Here is a 23019-nt window from a genome sequence, read left to right as displayed (position 1 = left end):
ATATATTCATATATAGTCTTAAATTATAAATCCAATTGGTAAGGATTTTATTTTTAATCACCTAGTAACCCCAAATTCACAGTAGTGTAGCATACACAAGAACTGTTAAAAGATGTATGATTTTTACACTTATTGGAAAACAGAGATTGTATAAATAAATAACATACGCTGCTGATATTATTTAAGACTAATTATTCCATCTTGTTAACAAAAAAATGAAAAAGAGACTATAGGTGTTCTGGTGTGGTGCTGTAGGATAAGCATTGGACTGCAAGGTCAGTTTGAACTACAAGGCTGGTGATTAGAACTCACCAGCAGCTCCTTGGAAAGCCTACACGGGACTGCTATGACACTTAACAACAGCAAAACATCATATGAAATAAGATCTATGAAATTCCTTTATTTCTCTGCCCCTCTTTCCAATTTCCAATTCCCACAAATCCTCCAGACCTAAATGTAATATTAGACTTTAGTGACATGCTTTAAAATGTGATCTTTGTTATTTTTTTCTTAATGCACCGTTGTTGTTAAATGCTCTCAAGTCAGTTCCTATGCGTAGCGACCCTATACAGGGTTTCTGAGGAGCGCTGGTGAGTTTGAACTTCTGACCCTGTGGTCATATTATATTAAATGGTCTTAAAAGTACCATATGCCTACAATTGCTGTAGGATATTCTGGTAGCGTTGGAGGAACTAAGTTCCTGGGTAGTGTAAGCAGTTTGTAATCAGCTACTAGTGGCATAGTAGGATAAACACTGGACTGTTAATCAAGGTCAGTGGATCAAGCCCACCAGCTGCTCCTCAGAAACCCTATACATAGTCACTACAAGTCAGAATGAACTTGATAGCACTTAACAACAACACTAGCCTCATGATCGGTGGTTCAAACCCACCCAGGACTGCCATGGAAGCAAAGTCTGGCAGACTCCTTCCATAATATCTCTATCCAAGGAAACGCTATGGAACAGTTCTACTCTACAGTGCATGACATCACCACGAATTGGAACTGACTCGATTGCAACAGGTTTGATTTGGTTTTTAAGTACTTTTTTGCTGATTTCTTTTTATTTCCTTAACTCATGTGCCTTTTGCTCCCCATTTTAGTAACTCACTCTTAGAAAGTTCTCAGTCCCATGGATGAAGCCACTGTCCTTCCTATCATTTTTGTGCCAAACCTCAGGACAACCTTTTCATTATATTCTTATTTGTTGCTTATAATTGGTTGTCAAGTTCGATCCATTCTATCTCTGCAATTTGGTTTGCTTCTGCCATCATACTTCTCTGTCAATCAACAGTTCAGAGCCACAGGGGAGCATCCTCTTCAGTGTTCTTCATTCATGTATCCAATATTTATTTAGTTCCTCTAAATCTGCTGGCTGCTGGGGAAACAATGAGGAATGGTTTCTGTACTTTCAAGAAGTCACAATCTAGTGGAAACATAGGCTTATCAGCAAACAGTTGCAGTATTGTGTTCTGAAAATTGTTTCTGAGGAAAGTTGCTGTGTTGACGTCATATAATGTGCCTTTGCTATTACCAGCTATAAATAGTAGAAAAATAAGTTTAATAACTATATTTCTGGCTTTTATGGTTAAAGTTATATAAGTTAGCTAACCAATAAAAATTTAAATTTCTCTTTGAAGCCTATAGTTTCCAATTTCTCTGTGACCTGGTTTTCCTTAGAGCAAACATCTCTTAATAGAGTCAATATACTTCAAAAATAATTCTTAACTCTCTGAGCAGTCCCGATGCATAACTAAAAGTGTGTACATTCTTTTATGCATTTGTATGAGTATATTCTTTCTGAATTCAGGTTAATGGTCGGATTTACCTTATAATCAACAGCAGTCCAATTCATGATTACCAAATAACAGTTAGGAACATTCCCTTGTAAGGACCATCTTTTCCCTAAATCATTTTAGGAAAGACCATTTTCACAGTAGGTAGGGAGAAGGAGGATAAATGTTTGATACAAGTCCATTATATTGGAACTGTGGTACTTACTCTTGGCTGTCTTTACTTCCAGTTACAAGAAAACACATGAAACCCTGAGTCATGCAGGGCAGAAGGCAACAGCAGCGTTCAGCAATGTTGGGACAGCCATCAGCAAGAAATTTGGAGACATGAGGTACTGTGAGAAAAAGCCCTGGAGACCATATATAGTCTTGACTTTCTGAAAAAGGGAAGCTTACTCTTTCCTTTCATTCTTAATTTATTTTAAAGGATTAAAGTTTCAGATATCTACTATGATGACTGAGTTTCAGATATCTACTATGATGACTGAGATATATTTTGCATATTGGGGTATTTTCTGCCTAAAACTCAAAAATAGTCCTGATCCCTATGATGCCACTTTCAAAGGATCCAACCTCATAGAAATAAAAACTATAGAGTGCATTACCCTATCCCTTAAACTACTAGAAATGGGAGATTTCCAAGGATACAGTAGATGCTGAAGCTTAACTAATGTCATTTAAATAACAATTTAAAATATGCGTTGAGTGGAATATGCTTGGTTCTGATTCACAGCAATCCTGATACTTTCCTAGGCTGAAAATCTTTGCTGGAGAAATCCTCATCTTTCTGTCAGTTTGTCATACTGTGGTGGCTTACATGTTGATATGATGCTGGAAGCTATGCCATCGATATTTGAAATACCACTAGCAGGGTCATCCGTGGAGTTCTGGTGTGGTGCTGTAGGATAAGCACTGGACTGTTAACTGCTAAGTCAGCAATTTAAACACCCCCCCACCCCCCACCCCCAGCCTTTCCTGGAATACCCTATATAGAGCCCTTATGAGTCAGAACTAACTCGATGGCATTTAATAACAACAATGGTATATTCATTGTAAATATCTTTTAAAAACAAGATAAAAGATGGACTACACAGGAATCACTTTGACTACATCTGTGAAAAGAGACAGTGGAAAAGCTTAATATCATTAGCCAAAACAAGGCCAGGGGCAAACTGTGGACCATCATTTGCTCATATGCAAGTATCAGCTGGGGCTGAAGAAAATTAAAACAAGTCTATGGGAGACAGAATATGACCTTGAACATATTCCACCTGAATTTAGAGACCATCCCAAGAACAGATTTGATGCATTAGACACTAATGACTGAAGACCAGAAGAGTTGTGGAATGACATCAACAGCGTCTTACAGGAAGAAATCTCTAAGTCATTAAAAGACCAAAACGGATGTCAGAAGAGACTCTGAAACTTGTTTTTGAGCTCAGAAAAGCTAAAGTGAGTGGAAGAAATGTGGACATAAAAGAACTGAACAGAATATTTCAAAGGGCAGCTCAAGAAGACAAAGACAAGTATTATAATGAAATAGAACAAAAACCTGGAGTTAGAAGACCAAAAGAGAAGAACAAGTTCAGCATTTCTAAAACTAAAAGAACTGAAGAAAATTTTTAAGCCTCAACATGCAATATTGAAGGATTCTATGGGCAAAATATTGACTGGAAAAGAAAGCATCAAAAGATGATGGTTTACAAAGAGTCAGTGTACAAAAAAGAAATGGTTGATGTTCCATCATGGCAATAGGTAGCATATGATAAAGAAGCCAGGTACTGAAAGAAGTTTAAGCTGCATTAAAGGCATTTGTGAAAAACAAGGCTCCAGGAATTAGTGCTATACAAACTGAAGTCTTTCAACCAACTGAGTAAGCATTGAAGGCATTCACACATCTATGCCAAGAAATTTGAAAGACAGCTACTTTGCCAACCCATTGGAAGAGATCCATATTTGTGCTGATTCCAAAGAGAGGTAACTAAACAGAATGCAGAAATAATTTAACAATATCATCAATATCACATGCAAGTAAAATTTTGCTGAAGATGGTACATTGACAAGGAATTACTAGAAATTCAAGCTAGATTCAGAAGAGGATATGGAACAAAATGTGCTGATGCACAGAATACCATAAAGATGTTTAATAGTGCTTTAATGACTATGAAAGACTTTCTACTCTGTGGGTCATGATAAACTATGGAAAACATTGTAAAGATTGGTTACTCCAAAATACTTAATTGTGCTCATGGGGAACCTGACCAAGAGGCAGTCATTTTAACAAAACAAGGGGAAACTGAATGTTTTAAAATCAGGAAAGTTGTGTTTCATAGCTGTGTCCTTTCACGATATTTATTCAATCTGTAAATTTAGTAAATAATCTGAGAAGCTGAATTATATGAAGAAGAACATGGCATTAGGATTTAAGGAAGTCTCATTAGCAACATGTGATATACAGATGATATAATCTTGCTTGCTGGAAATGACGAGGACTTAAAATATTTAGATAAAGATCAAAGAGTGCAGCCTTCAGTATGGCTTGCACTTCAATGAAAAGACAACAAAATTCTCACAACTGGATCAATAAATAACATTATGATAAATGGAGAAAAGAATGAAGTTGTCAAAGACTTCATTTTGTTTGGATCCACCACCACCAGTCATAGAAGCAGCAATCAAGAAATCAAATAACGTATTGCATTGGGCAAATCTGCTGCACAAGACCTCTTTAAGTGAGTGTTCAAGAGCGCAGATATCGCTTTGAGGACAAGGGTGTGTCTGACCCAAGCCATGATATTTTCAATAGTCTCATACGCAGCTGAAAATTGGACAATAAATAAGGAAGACTATAGAAGATGCATTTGAGTTATGGTGCTCGAAAGAATATTAAAACTACCTTGGACTGCCAGAAGAACACACAAATCTGTGTTGGAATAAATATAAACAGAAGGCTCTTTAGAAGCCAAGATGTCCAGATTTTGTCTCTCCTACTTTGGACAGTGAATAAGGAAGACCGTAGAAGAATTGATGCTTTTGAGTTTTGGTGTTGGAGGAGAATATTGAAAGTGCCATGGGCTGCCAAAAGAACCAATAGATCCGTTTTGGAAGAAGTGCAGCCAGAGTGCTCCTTGGAGGCCAGGATGGCCAAACTTCGTCTCTCATACATATTGTCAGGAGGGACCAGTTGCTGGAGAAGGATATCATGTTTGGTAAGGTGGAGGGTCAGAGAAAAAGAAGAAGACCCCAATGATATGGATTGGCCAAGTGGCAACATCGATGGACTCAAGCGTGGCAACAGTATTGAGGTTGGCCCAGGATCAGGCAGTGTTTCATTCTGCTGTGCCTAAGGTCGCTATGAGTCGGTACTGACTCGATGGCACCTAACAACAACAACAACTTTGGAAATGTTATCAGGAGGGCCCAATCCCTGGAGAAGGACATAATGCTTGGTACATTCATGTTCATATACTTGAATAAGTTTCATATCCAAGTTGTGTTGACTGGTTTACCTCCTGGTTCAGTGTGACTTTTTTTTAGGCTAATGGAGAATCTACTTCTTTGGAGTTCTAAAAATGTCAGTAAATATTTTTCTATAAAGAGGATAGATACAACACTTCAATTATAAACTGTTGCTAAAAATATTGGAAGATATAGCTTATATTTTAATCACTCAAATGCAATCCTGAGTGCTGTTGAATCTGTTCCAATTTATAGAGACCCTGGATAGGGTTTCCGAGACTGTGAATCTTTGCAGAAGCAGAACGCCTCATATTTCCCCTGAGAAGTAACTGTGGGCTCCAACCAGCGATTTGCTTATCCTGCAGAGCATGGTAGCTACTGTAGAGTTGGAAATTTACAGAGCTGTATTTGTCTTGAACTATAACATCTAATCTGAGGTACTGCTTTGCGAAAGCAACAGATTTGCAAAGAGCTATTAGTTTTAAGCTTTGTTAGAATTTAAAATTGCTTACATTTAATTGAATAAAGCTTAGTAAATTATTTGTTTTGGTCCAAATGTAGATACCAGTTTTCAAAATGATACTGGAGATGGTTTGAAATTGTACCACAGACATTTTCTTTTAAATATCTTTCTGTTTTTTATTATTTTACATTTTTATTAGTTGTACTATACATTTATTTTATGCATTCTGGGAACAGGCTTCTGAACTTGATCACAAAGATTCCCAAAAAAATTCAGCTACTGGGGAAGAAATTTTTATTTAAAACAATTCCAAATTAATACACAGATTTTGAAAACCTAGATTTGGACCTTTTATTAACTGAAGAAAAAGCACTATGTTAGAATTTACTTTTTATGTTTTATAAAAAGTTGTTGTATTTCCAGAGTTAATAGTCTCAGTTTTACCTGATGACTAGTGAAGTTTCCTTGGCCTAGCACATGGACTTGTGCAGTCTTGTTTTGGTCTATAAGGTATAAAGTTCATACCTGCCTACTAACTACAGTGTCCGGTGAAGTTCAGGTCAAGTCACATTTATGAAAGTATTCAGGAGAAATGCAAGCTGTTGACTCATTTTTACAATAATATGGCATTTTCTTGGGACTTCGAAGTAAATCTCTTCAAACTGTGATTCTAGTGGGGATGAGATGTTTGGAGGAGGCATATAGTTTTTAAGGCAAGTTCAGCCTTCTGTATACATCTATTGTTGTTATATTAAGTACTGTTGAGTCAGTTCCAACTCATACCGACCCTGTATAGGGTTTCCAAGGATTTGAATTGCCGACCTTGTGGTTCGCAGTCCAGTGCTGATCCTACAGCATCATACCAGGAGTCCTATATGTCTATTGCTGTTGTTGTTGTGTTGTGTTAAATGTTTTCGAGTCAATTCTGACCCATAGAGACCCTGTATAGGGTCTCCAAGGAGTGACTGGTGAGGTTGAACAAGCCCACTTTGCAGTCCAGTGCATTAACCCACAGCACCTATAGGAACAGTAAAAGCCAGTCGCTGCTGAGCCAATTCTGTGAATCAACGTGTATAGACTTTCCGAGACTGTAAATCTTTATGGAAGCAGAAAGTCTCATCTCTCTCCTGAGGCGTGGTTGATGAATTTGAACTGCTAACCCTGCGTTTAGCAGCCCACTGTGTAACATACTATACTACCAGGGTCCTTAGAGCCCTTGAAAGGGGGGACAACAAAGGTAGTGTGTTCATGTCTTTGCATCCTATTATGCTAACTCTCTCCTGCTCTTCTCTCCTGTGCTGCAGATCTCACTCTATTGGGTAAGCATTGGCCACATGTGGGAATTGGTTAGCTGCCTCGCTGCTCCCCGGGGTCCCTCTGTTCCTTTCATACTGTGCATCAGCAACAAAGGCAGCTCCATTTTTTTCAGCGAGTTAAATGACCTGAAAGATACAGATGGTTGTTGTTAGGTGCCATTGAATTGGTTCTGACTCACAGCGGCGCTGTATAGGGGTTCTGAGGGGTGGATGGTGGGTTTGAACTACATGTGGTTAGTACTTAGTGCTTCTCCTACAATGCCACACCAGGACTCTGATACACATTGTAGAGCAGTCAATACATTTACATGTATTTGTTGTTGCTGTTAGATGCCCTCAAGTCAATTTATGGGAGCTCTGGTGGCACAATGGTTAAGTGCTCAGTTGCTGACTGAAATAGGTGCTTTGAACCCTTCCAGTGTGATGTGCTCTCATTAAGATTACAGCCCTGAACACCCTTTGGGGCAGATCTTCTCTATCACATGAGCTGTTATGAATTGAGAATCAACTCTAGGACACCTAACAACAATCTTTATGGAAGAAAATCACCAAGTCTTTCTGCTGAGGAGCTGCTGATTGGGTTCGAACCGCCAACCATTTAGATAACCATTGCACCACCACGGCTGCTTTGAAATTTTTTTAGGCACATAATTTTTTTCATTTTGATTTGACACCAATTTGACTCGCTGAGCCATCTTTTAGGAATCTCTCTTTCTACATGATTTCTTTCCACACCAGCAGAGGTCTTTGATTTATCTACACTTAGAATTGAAAGAAGGGGGAGCGGGGACAAGGGGAAGGAAAGAAAGTAGAAATTGAGAATTGAGTATTTTTATCTGATTTATAGAAAGTAAAGTTGAGAAACAGAAAATTCTATGTTTCTAGATGGCCATATTAGTCTGAATTTCTTGTAACTGTTATTAATGTGAGCATGTCACCTACTTTCTGTGCCTTCTGAAGGTGAAGGGGAGAAAGCTTACTGGACAAGCACATATGTTAATAAGCATGCAGTGATCAGCTCCAAGCCTCTACTGTAGCTTTCTTTTAGCTGGAATTTTATGATATATTTTTTACCTAAATTTTTCCAAGATATATATGTAAAACGAGATGGACACATTTCTTTTAGTAATACTTGTTTTCCATGTGATTTCTGAGGAAACATTTTACCTATAATTTCTAAACAGTACCTGGATAAGATCGTAAGTTTGCCCTGGATAAGAACAAAGTTTCTTTGTTCTTTTCTCTTTGTGTACTAGTGAAGTGTTGCTCACACTAATTACCTTAGTGAATAGTGTCAGGAAAGGGTGATGACTTTGGCCTCTGATTGGTTGGCATCTGGACTGTGTTGAAAAGTGTGATAGAGGAGTACTATCCAAGAAAACTGCACCTTGTTTTCCTTCCTTCCTCCCTCCAGCCTGATTTCTGAGTGGAATTCACATAGAAGAGAGGAGGCAATCCAAGGGAAGAATGGGGCTAATATATAGAATGAGAAAGATGTGTCCTCAGGATTCTCAGAAAGATTTATTTATATTTGTATTCGATGTTTTTGAGAAACCAGAATGGATGCTGAGTTCTTTTTCTCATGTTGGACTGTGTGAATCCTTTGCCTGTCATATGAATACTTGAATGTCTTACATTAACTATGTAAAGTCCTCTGGACAGTGTTTCTACAATGGGATATCTTGAATGTCTTACATTAACTATGTATAGTCCTCTGGACAGTGTTTCTACAATGGGATATTAGCTTCTATCTGCCCCATCCCTCACTGTCTCCTTCAGCAGGAAAAGGATAAGAAGTCCTTGGCTGGACATATGGGGATGGATATAGATTACTGGGCTGAACTGGGAGAAATGACACATTCTGCTCAGATATCCTGGTTTAGGGAACCTACAAGGAGTACTCAACCTTGGAGTAACTGTTCTTGGGAGCTGATCAAACCCGAAACAAACCCATTGATCTAATTATAGGACAGAGTAGAACTGCTCCTCCGAGTTTTTAAAGATGATAAATCTTTATGAGAACAGATGCCCTTATCTTTCTCCTGTAGAGCAACTGATAGGTTTGAACTATGGACCTTGAGGATAGCAGTCCAACACTTAACTCACTATACCACAGGACTCCTTTAGAAACTGATGTTGCTGTTAAGTGCCATCAACTCTATTCCAACTCATAGTGACCCTGTACAGGGTTTCTTAGGAGCTTATGCTACTGTGCCATAGTAGTCCTGTGCTTACCTACAGCACCAGGACTTCTTGGAAACTGTTGTAGTTGTTGTTAAGTGTCGTCGAGTCAGTTCGACTTATAGCAACCCTGTCTGTATAGGGTTTCCGAGGAGCAGCTGGTGAGTTTGAACTGTTGACTTTGTGGTTCAAACTGACATTGCATTCCAGTGTGTTAACCTGTAGCACCAAACCAGAAACTGATTGTTGTTGTTGTTAAGTGTTGTGAATTCAGTGCCAACTCATAGCGACCCTGTATAGGGTTTCTGAGGAGCAACTGGTGGGTTTGAACTGCTGACCTTGTGGTTTGCAGTCCACTTTTGATCCTACCAGAAACTGATAGCGGACCCATAATACCCCAGATAAACAAATCTATTGGAAGAATGGGCAGAGCATAGTCAAGACATTCGCATTGCTGTTTTAGTTCTGTGAAGAGGACATTATTTCATATACTTATATTAAGCTGTTTTCTCTTTTTCTTTCTTTCCCTCCACCCTTCTAATCTGCTTTTGCCTTGAAGCTACTCCATTCGTCATTCTATAAGTATGCCTGCTATGAGGTAATGTGTGTAAATTATTTTTATATAATACTATTGAAAAATGTGTGTAATGTGGTTACTTTATTGGCATTTACTTTGTAGTGTTTTGTTTTTTCCATTTTACAAAAAGAAATTACTGTGAAGTTCCATGAATTGTCTCATTCTCCTATCCAGTGGTCTTGAGGAACAAAGCTGACAATTCTGTAGACATATGGTGTAATGGACTTGGGCTTTTCAATAGACAGTGTCTGCTTTGTGAAGTAAAACAAATTACCTATCTATCCTAATCTCCTCTGGGGAAATGAAGTCTACCTCATATGGTGTTACAGAGGCATAAACAATGTCATTAAAGGAAGTGGCCAGTGAAAGTTTATACAGGAGGCTCTTCTAGCTAAGTGCAGTCCTTCACTTTTGCATGGCTTTGTGATAGAATCAGATCAAGTCAAATTAATAGTGATAGAATACACAGGAATGAATGTGAGATTGAGATGTAGGGACACAGGTGGTAGCTCAGTTCTTTCAAGAATTAGCTTTGTAGCCTTGAGAAAGTCACTCAGTCATATGAGTTTCATCGTACTTAAAATAAAGGGCTAGAATTCACAAACATTTTGATCAAAAATTCTATGGAAGAAACCTGATTAAAAAGGAGAAAATGCAAAACAGGACTACAAAATCCATGCTTTCTGGAGCCAGGAAGGCTGGATGAACCCCCAAAACTATTGCCTTTTAAACATTAAACCTTACACCAAAAATACTGCCTGAAATCTTCTAAAAACCAAACAATAGTGTAGCTTAACTAGTAAAGACCTTCAGCCTGGAACAATGTGGTCTTTGAAGAACTACCTATAGGGAATGAAATTGACGAGAGCAACTTGAATTATTAGCTAGGAAACTTAGACAGCAGTGAGTTCATGCTGATGGAGGAGGGACAGTCTGCAAAAGGAGGGTGAGAATGGCGGCAGAACCTCACGAGTATAACCAGTGCCACTGAATTAGATGGTGAATTGTTCTGCTGAGTATATTCTCAACAACAATAACAAAAAAATAAAATGAATGAAAAACAAAAGACTAGAACCAGATTTACTGCTCTTCCCACAATGCTCCCCACAGCTCTAGAGCTGCCTGGGCCACTGTGGGTGGTGGGAGAAATCAAGTCTCTGGAAGCCTCACCCACTTCAATTAGGATTATACCCCTTATACCTGCTCTATATATTGGGAGTAGATTCATTACGTTGGTGTTAAGTGTCACTGAGTCGGTTTCGACCCTGTATAGCTAGGGTTTCCAAGGAGCAACTGGTGAGCTTGAACCACCGACCTTGCTCTTCAAACCGACTTTGCAGTCCAGAGTATTAACATAGCACCACACCACGACTCATTATTTGTTGTTGTTAAGTGCTGTCAAGTCGATTCCGACCCATAGTGACCCTGTATAGGGTTTCTGTGGAGCAGCTGGTGAGCTTGAACCGCAAACCTTGCAGTTCAAACGGCTTTTGAAGTCTGGCGCATTAACCCTCACAGCACACCAGGACTCATTATGTTGTTGTTGTTAAGTGCCGTCGAGTCGGTTCCGACCCATAGCGACCCTGTACAGGGTTTCCGAGGGTGTAAATCTTTACGGGAGTAGAAAGCCTCATCTTTCTCCCGCGGAGCGGCTGGTAGTTTCGAACCGCTGACCTTAAGGTTCGCAGCCCGATTCGTAACCACTACGCTACCAGAGCTCCTTAGGACTCATTATGTTGTTAAGTGCCATCGAGTCGGGTCTAGGACTCATTATGTTGTTGTTGTTGTTAAGTGCCGTCGAGTCGGTTCCGACCCATAGCGACCCTGTACAGGGTTTCCGAGGGTGTAAATCTTTACGGGAGTAGAAAGCCTCATCTTTCTCCCGCGGAGCGGCTGGTAGTTTCGAACCGCTGACCTTAAGGTTCGCAGCCCGATTCGTAACCACTACGCTACCAGAGCTCCTTATAGAGAGGGTTAAATTTTTGATCACTGAAGCCAAATTCATTCTAGGGTCATTTGCAGTGTTAAAGTTTGTAGTTGTCCATGCTATGATTAAATCTGATGAGACTGTTTCTCCTTGTTCTCCAGCATGTACTCTACTATAATTTAATTAAAGGAATATCTGTTCAATTATGTCTAATGAAATCTCTTCTGTACTGAGGTTATTTGGTTCATTTGTTGATTTGGGAACTTAAACACAGTATTTGGTTTCCTTAGATTGGTAATAAATACAGAGTATAGATTCCAGATAGCTTGGTTCATTCTTTAAAGTCTTGCTTCCCTATTAAAGGAAAATCCAAATTGAGTCCTGCAATCTGCGACACTGAGCTCTTTCATTGACAGGGTTTCTAAGTCTGGGTGTTCAAAGAAGGCTTGCAAAAGTAACCTGCTTATTCTCTGTGAACTAAAAATCTGTCTAGTAACTTATGAGGCAAACACAGTCTCCATGAGCTTGCTAGAAATTAACATAAAAATAATGTTACTCATCCAACATATAATCATGGTCCTGTATAATTGATAATAATGACATAAGCAGATGAAATAAAAATTGCAGTGGAAGTAAGATGACAAATACACACACACACATACAAGGATGCTTTAAAAAGTTTATGGAAAAATGGAATGAAAAGATAGTGGGGAAAAATATTTTTCAGTCATTCAAGTTTATTTTCACTAATATCTCACCATGAAATAGAAGCATTATAAAGGTTTGCTCAGGAATTTGGCTCACATTTGAGTAATGCATAACGTCTGATGCTGAACTCACCATAGTTAATTCATGCAGCTTGAATGGCAATGAAATTCTGACCATGTGGATTATTGTTTCTGATATTATTAGAGTCCGGCTTCATCCCATATCATAAAATGAAGCCTGTGTTTTATAGCCATTTTCCTTTAGATGTTTCCTAGGCCATCTCTCTTACTTTACTTTGTGTGCAGCCAAGAGAAAATGTTGTTGTTAGGTGCCATCGAGTCAGTACCAACTCATAGCAACCAAGAAGTGGTTGATGAGAAGTAAGAACATCTAGTTGAATTATCTGACTTTAAATTGATGGCAACCCTTGTTGCTGAAAACTGACATGTATAGAATTTTCAAGAAACTTTAGTCTGGCTCCTGTTTTCTTTACTTTGGTGATATTTTTAATGATAAGTTAATGCTATCATTAAATCATAATGGCACATGGAATTCCAATATAGAAAACTACTAGACTCCAAATGAAGCATCTAACTCTTAGAGCAACAAGATATTATTATACACAGGTTATTTAGCACAATGAATGAGTCACAAATTAAATGCCGGTAGGCTATCTGAAAGTTCTATCTGGTAAGAGAACAAATAAATACATCCTTTTTGAGGTGAAACATCAAAACACTGCTAATCCTGCCATTTGTGATCAGGGCTTTAGGCAAGTAATAGGTGTGTTTAAATTTAAGATAATAGAAGCACTAACTTCATAAAAGTTGACAAAGTGACAACTTTTTGTGGCATGGAAAAGACAAAAAATCTTACAAACATTCTTTTCCTTGAGCGTCTTCTGTCATGCTTCACACTCACTGAAATATTAAATAACTTTAAGTCTTACTGTGAGAAAATTCAAACATGACATGCTTCAGACAGACTTTCCTTGCTTACAAAAAAATAAAGTTGGAAAAAGAAGTGTTGTGCCAGAGACATAGTTAATTAGTAAATTAAAATTTTGAGCTATCAAAAAATTAAGCTATCTACCATTCATCTATCTAATTCATTAGAAATAATATGGAGTGCATTATGGAATTTTTGCAGTCTTATCATTGCAAAATGATACACATGAGGTCACAAGGACTGGAATTGGCCTCATGCAACTTGTGGTCATTGTTCTATTACTCAATCTATAGTTGAGTATCTGAGCATTTTACTTAGGTTATGGTTTCTGGACCTAACCCAGCAGAAGTGAAATATGTATTAAAACATAGTTGGTGTGGGTGGCAAACTGACAGCTAGTTCTGCTGCCAATGTGACGTTTACAAATCGGAACAGAATACTGAACAGCATGGTTACTAAGACAGCTAGATGTTCGGAGTTGACCTCTTTTCTTTTATTATTTTAGGAATTCTCCTACTTTCAAATCATTTGAGGAGAGGGTTGAGACAACTGTCACAAGTCTTAAGGTACAGACGAGTGAATTCTGTGTGGTGGAGTCTGTTGTATCAGGGCAGCTTAGTCATTGCTGTGGTTACTTCTGAAGGCAGTGCTAGCCACGATTCTGTGCATCCATGCAGGCCAATTTGCACAAAGTCAATCTCTTCCCCTTATGTATAAATCTATAAATTAAACCAATATTAAACAGTATTATGATATCCTTAACAGGGTCATCCTTATAATCCAATCAGGGGCAACTTGTTCATTAAACAGAACTGAGGTTTATGTTCATTATTTCTTGATATCTTTACTTGTAGAATTTTTAATATTGTCTCCCAAAAGTAGATATGTGAGAGAGAAATGTAGATAGAATAAAAGATACGTGAATCTGAATTTAGAGTGTGAGCAAAGTTCACTAACAGCTCAAAGCTGCTCTAGTTTGGCCTTGGACCAGCAAAAATGAACTTGGTGTGATATATTAAACTGCCACCCATAAACCATCAGCAACCTAAAATGGTTTACTAAATTCACATAATGAGCACAATATGATTATTACTGAGGGAACTTTTAGTCAACGCACCAAATACATTGTTCTGTAATTATGTAAATAATATACTGATCTCTAGGTATAAGCTGAAAATATGCTTTTTATTTGTTGGGTGCTAACAAATACTGTATTTACTGGTTGAGAATAGATATTGCAAACTAGTCTACACAGGAGAAAAGAGAAAAAAAAATGTATCTTAGCTTAAAATACATTCTCAGGAAAAGTCATGGACACTGCTAAGATAAGTTTTTAAAAAGTTATCTATTTCCTAAACATTGACTAAGAAGATCTGGGAGCTTAATGGGTCTACTCATTAGGCTGCTAACCTCAAGGTCAGCAGTTTGAATCTACTAGCCATTCCACGGGAGACAGATGAGGTTTTCTGCTCCTGTGTAGATTTATAGCCTCTAAAACCCTGTACAGGGTTGCTGTGAGTCAGAACTGACTCGATGGTACATAAACTACCACTACTAAACAGTGACTTGGTTAAATCCTGCATGATTAAGAAAATGGTTGATCTTTAACCAGATCAACAGCATATACACATGCTGACTACTCAGCACTTTCTGAATGTTCTGTCCCTGCATTACTCTCTCCCATGTGCTAGACCTGAGATGAAGTTGCATGTCATTCTTTCCTAGAAGTTATTCTTTCCTAGATGTTCTTACTGATTTTGATCCAGAGGGTCTTTGCCTTACAGCAAGGTGTTTCCCATAGTCTTCTATTTTATTAGACCTGAGATTAAGAGTTTAAGGCCCAAGAATGAAATAATTGTTCAGCGTATGCCATGCTTTCATTAGTTTTATTCATTAACCTGCTGTTTCTAGTAGTTCATTTTTCTGCTTGTCAGCAGAATCACTTATTGAATGTACATGAACCAATCCAAACAAATAAAAACCCCACATTTCTGTCTAGTTGATTCTGACTCATAGCAATCTTGCAGTACAGAGTCCAACTGCTCCATAGGGTTTCCAAGGCTGTGAAGCTTTACAGGAGCAGATGGCCACATTTTTCTCTTGTGTAAACCAGTTTGTTGTTGTTAAGTGCTGTTGAATCTGTTCCAACTCATAGACACCCTGTATTGGGTTTCCAAGGAGCAGCAGGTGGGTTTGAACTGCCAACTTTTAGGCTAGCAGCCCAGTGTTCCTATGTTTTTGTTGTTGTTGTTAAGTGCCGTCGAGTCGATTCCAACCCATAGCGACGCTGTATAGGGTTTCCAAGGAGCCACTGGTGAGCTTGAACCACCAACCTTGCAGTTCAAACTACTTTAGTTTGACGCATTAGCCCACAGCACCACACCAGGACTCCTATAAGAGACATTAAATTGCCCTAGTGTAAGGAAAAGTTTTGAAAGAGAGGAATATAAAATGCTGTAGACATTTCTCTTGCTAAAATATTTAGTATCAAAACAAAAGACTCAGAAATTCTAGGTATCAATTTCTCAACTTTTGCTCTTTAGCTTTAGACAATCCAAGAGGGATGAATTTTTTACTTGTTAGATAAATTCTGACATAGGAGAAGTTATACTTTTTAGGTTTTCTTTAGAAGAACGGGATATGAAGAAACAAAAGAATGACATCTTTTCATTTGCTTTTACAAAATTCTGGTAAGCTCACAACTCACATACGATTTGAGTGCCATCTGCATTCAGTCTCTCACTTCCCCCACCTCATCAGGATGCCCTTCTTTGGACATGCGTAACTCAGCTGGTCTGATGCTAGCCTATAGCTAGACTTTCTGAAAGTGAATTCTATGCGTGCATGATTGTCTAAGGGTTTAACAAGACTCATACCCCATTCACCTTGTAAAGACATGGCCAATGCCTGCTTCTCTTTCTCTGCCCATCCAGGTGCTGGAGGATGCTTTAAGTAAAACTTCCAATTTGCTCAATAATTATGAATGTCTCATTCCTTGTTTTACCCCAAACTAAATAATAGATCTGTTTGATGCTGCTCTATGTCATTTAGTTTCTGCATTGTGAGCATTTTGTTCTAAATCTCTAATATTTTATGTATCTTCAATTATGGATCCCAAGGCTGCTTTCTTCTGTGGGACTGGTTCATGAATCAGTAAAGATGAGTGAAATTCCTTCAGGTCTGAATGTTTCTTTCTCATCACACATACTGTTGTTCAGCTTGGTTTTACAACATATTTGTGTCCTGTTAGAAACAGTGCTCTGCTGTGGCATGAGGTCCCGTCCTGCCACCTTCTCACACAATCAGTCACACACCAAGTAGCACTTGTATCCAGTTGATGGTTCTCCTTTAGACTTAATTCTGTAGGTAGTTTGATTTTTCACAAAAAACTTTCCAATTCATCCCGATCATAAAACTTAGCCCTTTCTGCTTAGATCCTTGCAGTGTTTTATGACATCTCAGATGGTGTCATCGATCCAACCAATGAACATATTTCTATTTCATCCAAAACAGATTTAAAAAGCATGATCTCCAGAGCCAGCTCCCATGAATCCACATTTGTTATCACAAACGTTCCAGTAAACCATTGTGAATACATCCCTGCCATCCATTTTGCACCCATGTAAGCAGGCCATGTTTTTAGGCCACCTACTTTTTGATAAATACATTATATGGCCTAAATAAATAATAATAAAAAGCAAGGTATGTTATCCTTCTTGTTTATTTAAATCAGAAAACTGCTTTATTATGAGAGATAAAGAAACCCAACTCAGTACTTCAAATGAAATTTTATATTAAGAACAATGATAATTTTCAGAACATAGTAACAAAAAAATTATTGCCTGAAAACCAATTATGCTGTAATGGTGCACGAATGGTTTCAGTCCACGGGTCTACATAAGCAGGTCTTCACCTAAAGTATTCCAGTGTGCAGTCATTAAATTTACACAGCTAGGAAACCCCTTTATTCCATTCTCTATTCCGTCTTTTCCAGATTGTTTATTTCAAATAGGTTTTACTGGAGAAAAACAAGATGTGAGAGAGAAGCTCACAAGAGTGCTGAAGTAATTGGTATTTGTTTGGTTCAACACTGTGTGACTTCAATTGCAAAAGAGAATCTATGTGGGGGGAAAGGAGAGGAATCAAAGGAAAATGGAGACTGTTTGAGTAGGTTGCATTGATGCAGTCTTATTTCTCTAAGGAAATAAACGTTGTTGTCAATGCTGTCAAGTTAATTCCGACCCATAGCAACCCTGGATAAGGGTTCCAAGGAGCGACTGGTAAGCTTCAACCACTGACCTTGTGGTTCAAATGATTTTGCAGTCCAGCACATTAACCCACAGCACACTTCCTCATTCCCATTACTAAGATAATATACAGCGATAGGAAAAAATCAATGCTCTAAACCAGAGATCAACAAATTACTACTACCTGTGGGCCAAATTCAGGTAGTTGACTATTTTTATATGGCCCACAAGCTAAGAATGGTTTTTACAATTTTAAATTGTTGGAAAAAAATTTAAAAGAAACTAATGTTTTGTGTAAAGATGTCAGTTTAAGGACTAAGGTGCTCCTGACTCAAGCCATGGTATTTTCAATAGCTTCACATACATGTGAAAGTTGGACGGTGAATCAAGAAGATTTTAGAAGAATCGATGCCTTTGAGTTATGGTGTTGGAGAATATTGAAAGTACCATGGACTGCTAGAATAAACCAACCTTTGCTGGAAGAAGTACAGCTAGAATGCTCCTTAGAAGCCAGAATGGTGAGACTTAGTGTCTCATTTGTTGTTGTCAGGTGCCATCGAGTTGGAACCGACTCATAGCGACCCCATGCACAGTAGAACGAAACAATGTTCGATCCTGGGCCAACCTCACTACCGCTGCCACACTTGAGTCCATCAATGATGCCACCTGGCTGATCCATCTCGTTGGGGGTCTTCCTCTTTTTCTCTGACTCTCCACCCTACCCAGCATGACATCCTTCTCCAACGATTGTTTCCTCCAGACAATATGTCCAAAGTAGGAGAGACGAAGCTTAGCCATCCTGGCCTCCAGGGAGCACTCTGGTTGCACTTCTTCCAAAACAGATCTATTGGTTCTTTTGGCAGCCCATGGCACTTTCAGTAATCTCCTCCAAAACCACAACTCAAAGGCATCAATTCTTCTACGATCCTCCTTATTCACTGTCCAGCTTTCACATCCATATGAGGCTATTGAAAACACAATGGCCTGGGTCAGGCGCACCCTAGTGTCTCATACTTCAGACATATTATCAGGAAGGACCAGTCCCTGGAGAAGGACATCATGCTAGGTGAAGTCATTGAGAAGAGGAAGATCCCCATTGAGGTGATTTGGCACAGTGACAGCAGCATTGGGCTCAAGCTTAACCACGATTGTGAGGATGACACAGGACCGGGCAGGGGGTGTTTCATTCTATTGTACTGTGAGTTGGAACCAACTTGACGGCACCTAACAATAGCAATATTCTGTGAAATTAGAAAACAACACTCTAATTATTTACAGCCGAGACTGTGTGGCCGCCTAGCTTTGTACAGTAAAGATTTTCTGACAACTCCTGTAAAAGATAGAGCAGAGTGAAGATTTCAGTTTAGTAAATTAAAGAGGCAAGGAGGGATTTTAGTGACTCTTGGAGAAACCGGTTTACTTGTTTTTGTTGTGCTTGAACTGCATTAAGCCCTGGTTAATTTTTTTTTTTTTGAAAGTGAAGGCCAGGCAGATTCCTGCTATTGTTTCTGTTCCTGTCAGTGATCACTTGGGTGACACTGAGGTGTAGATGCCAGTTTGACAATCACAACATATCTACCTATTCTATACCTTTCTGCTCCTCCAGGTGGTTTTCCACATTTTTAATGACTAAAGAAAGCAATGTGACTGTTACTAACACTTGCATTAAGTATTTTGGACTGTTGCAGATTCTTTTGAAGGGCTTTCTAGTAAGGATTTTTGAAAATACTCCTATCTTTTAAAATACTCATATCTTAATATTCTAAATTTATTTCATCCTGCTTTCTCTTCTTGTAAGCTTTTCATAAGAACACAGAAAGGGAATTTCTTAGAGCCTGTGTGTTAGGGCTATTGCTAATATAAAGGCCACTTCCAGAGAAAGGTGTGAAATTTCCACTACCACCTCTCAAAGCAGCGCCCACCCAAACAGAATGCACATTCAGTTGAGCTACTTTTTGGCTCTTTAAGGAATCCAGATAAAGCGAAACCAAACACAGTGCTTTCACACGATTCTGGCTTATAGCTGGCACCCTATCCCAGAAAGCCTAAATTTCAATCACTTAGTGACATTGATGTATTTATAAAATTGGGGACGTTAAATTGAAATTTCAGTTCTTTTTTTTATTAAATCGCTTCTCTCAGGGTAGTGGGACCTTATAAATCCACAGATCTGGTTTTGCTCTTGAAGGGGCTGAAGTTCTTAACCTAGATGTGGAAGAGACAGTGTAGCTAAAATTCTGATACAAAATTAAAATTTGGAATCCTGTCCCAGATCAGCACTCTGTTAAAGGAAACCAACGTCTCCCCATTCTTCTCCATGGGAGAGGGGGGAATATTTCTGAGTTTGAAGTAAAGAAGATTTTTGCACTCTTTATGAAAGGATAATACTGATAATCCTTTTGTGTCCTTCGTATTTGTCCATTTTTTAGACGAAAGTAAGCGGGACAAATCACAGTGGAGGCAGTTTTGAAGAGGTGCTCAGTTCCACTGCCCACGCCAGTGCCCAGAGCTCGGCTGGAGACCCTCACCGGTCGGAAGAGGAGGAGCTGCAGGGCTAGGCTCCTCCCAGCTGCAGCTGCCACTGCCCCACAAATCCAGATATGAAGACCAGAAGTCCTTTGTCATTGTTATTCAAATGGCCTTGCCATTTGAATGAAATGTCCTCCATTTGTATTTGTGTTTTGATACCCTGACCACCTACTTTCAATGTTCATATTTTGTCTTTAATTGAATATCCTAAATTGAGCAGACACCTTAATTGTAACCCATGTCTTTGTGTAATGTAATGTACATTTTCCAAACATGCCACTATTAATTATTTGCTTTGGTTTTTGCATTGACTCTTTTATGATGCATGTGTCAATGAGGGCTGAGGGAACAGTCTTTCAGAATAGTTAGATTAGCAGTATGGAACTCTTTATAACAGTTTCCAACAATGGATGATCATTAAAATTTTACTATTTTAGTTGATTCCCCCTTTACCTAAGCAAATTACAAATATTTACGTAAACAATTAAAAGAATTACTTTTAATGATAAGACTTTGAATTCTTGATTTCTTTCAGTCTTAGAAGCTATTGATGACCATAAAGTAATTCTGCAGATGCTATTTAAAATCCTTTACTGCTAATGTGGTGAACATGAAAGAAGATAATACTCATATACAAGTAATTGTAACCTCAGCTACATTAGGCTGGATTCTATCTAGTTATTAACTCCGTGAAGAATATCTAAAAGGAGGATAGCTGAAAAATGGGAGAAGCAGAGTTCTCCAGCCTAACCAGTTTGCAAATCTTGATTAGGTGAAAAAAGCTTATTCATGCAACCAGATTTCCTGAAGGTAGTAACTTTTAAAATTCCCTTTTCTCCTTCTAAATGGGAATATACATTTATTATTGGGTAACAGAGATACAACCTCAAGATAAATTTTTGAAATATATGGACTAATTAAAAATTACACTTTAAAAAGTCTACATAATGTATACTGATATATGTACGTTAATTAAAAAATATATATTATTAAATGTTGTTGATATGTGCCATCTAGTCAGTTCTGACTCTTAACAACCATGTATAGGGTTTCTGGGAGACCTAGTGTGGAGCTGTAGGATAAAACACTGGACTACAGGGATAGCAGTTCAAACCCACCAGCCACTCCTCAGAAATCCTACAGAGTCACTATGACTTGGGACCTACTTTCGGTCCAGTGTTGATCCTACAGCGCCACACCAAGACTCCAATTAAATTAATGGAGTAGGATAACTCCCACTGTAGGACAAGCACTGGACTGATAACCATAAGTCTACTGGTTAAAACCCACCAGCCACACCTTGGAAACCCAATAGAGGGTTGGAACCAACTTAACAAGCTCTTAGCAATGACAACAATTGAAAATCAGTCTGGCTCAGTACATGATGTTTGAGGCCAGGAAATTTAGCCAAGGGGATGGGGCTGTAACTTGATTCACAGTGAACAAAGAAATCCTGCATGGAGGAGTATTAACATTCTTCTTAATTTGTTTTCCAGCTTATGGGTTGAACTCGCAGGGCTAGAACCGAGAGGTTGGAGATTTGAGTACACTCAGAGGTTACTTAGGAGAAAGACCTTTAGAAAAATCAGCCATTGAAAACACGGAGTGCAGTTCTACTCTGAGACACACGGGGTCACCCTGGGTAGGAGTTGACTCCACATACCTGGTGGGGTAGTAGAATCATGCTTTATCTAAAGAATGTGAAGAATGCATTAAAAAAGCAGGCAGCAATGAGTTCAGCAATGCCAGCCTGTTTACCATTTCAAACTCATCAGACAACTGCAGACTGGGACCAGGGAAGATGAGTCTCCAGCAGTGGGCAAGCAGCAGTCACAAACCAGCTGATAGTGTTTGGATTCCAGCCTCCTGAGATCATGACTTCAATTTATGCTGGAGGACAAATTAGGAAGAATGTCAACATCATGTATCTGAAATAATACTGTGAAAAGAAAATGTATTCCATCAATCAGGAATATCAATACATTGTGATTCTAAAACAAAAGTGTTGGCATTTTTTTTAAAAAAAAGCACTATTGTGTAATTTAACTATTTACCACTTTTAAATACTGCTGATTTGATGGAAAATATTCATCTAGTACAACTGTATCTTACAACTCACATCTTATGACGATTACATGACAGTAATCTGTATCTTACTCTAAATTAGTCATTTTCTTGTCTGTTATTTTACCATAGAAACTAGAGCTGTCTGCTTTACTATGGAATGTCTCAATAAGCCATACTGTTTATAGTGAGTGGGAATTGACTATCAATTAGCAACAGCATGGAGATCTAAGATGCTCGTCTGTCAGTTTTATTTTTTCTAAAATATTTTGAGCTTTACTATAAAATGGTGAATAACATTACGAATTTCAATCCCAACACCCTCTTCTCATTAACAAACTGGAATTGAGGATGCAATAAAGGAAAATGGTGGTGATAAGGGTTACAAGTGATTTGTATGAAATGTAAACAGCTTCTTAAACTTGGTGTTTCAATAAAATTTCAAGCTATAGTAACTGTCATGGTTACTTTTGACCAACTGTATTTAAGAATGATAGAAGTTTTTATTGCTGTCAAGGCAAAAATACATGATCATATGTCTTTCTCACATTTAAATATGAAGACTGACAATATACTTAAAATGCTGAGCACAGAGTATGCCATTTCACAAGTCAATTCACAAGGCTTTTTAATCCCAAAGGTTTTGAGATAGGCATTTTTCAAATACGTGGCTACTGAGAATAGTATAGCAGCTGTAGTATTGACAAGGAGATGCCAGAAATTCAAACTGGATTTCAAGAGGATATGGCACCAGGGAGATCATTGCTGATGTCATATGGATCTTGGCTGAAAGCACAGAATTTCAGA

At 38.4% G+C, this 23019-nt stretch overlaps 1 protein-coding gene across 1 annotated transcript in view; it reads left to right on the top strand.

The window, feature by feature from the left end:
* TPD52L1 (tumor protein D52-like 1) overlaps nucleotides 1-20177 on the top strand; it is a 139497-nt gene extending 119320 nt beyond the window's left edge. The window contains exons 4-7 of the mRNA XM_006834732.1: nucleotides 2024-2125; nucleotides 9772-9810; nucleotides 13878-13938; nucleotides 20049-20177. Coding sequence (XP_006834795.1) covers nucleotides 2024-2125; nucleotides 9772-9810; nucleotides 13878-13938; nucleotides 20049-20177 — 331 coding nt within the window. The remainder of the gene's footprint in view (nucleotides 1-2023; nucleotides 2126-9771; nucleotides 9811-13877; nucleotides 13939-20048) is intronic.
* Nucleotides 20178-23019: the final 2842 nt, after the last annotated feature.

Source organism: Chrysochloris asiatica, unplaced genomic scaffold (genome assembly GCF_000296735.1).
Source record: "Chrysochloris asiatica unplaced genomic scaffold, ChrAsi1.0 scaffold00013, whole genome shotgun sequence".
NCBI lineage: Eukaryota > Metazoa > Chordata > Mammalia > Afrosoricida > Chrysochloridae > Chrysochloris > Chrysochloris asiatica.
Note: the sequence above shows the minus strand (reverse complement) of the source record. Positions and strands in the feature narration are given on the sequence as shown.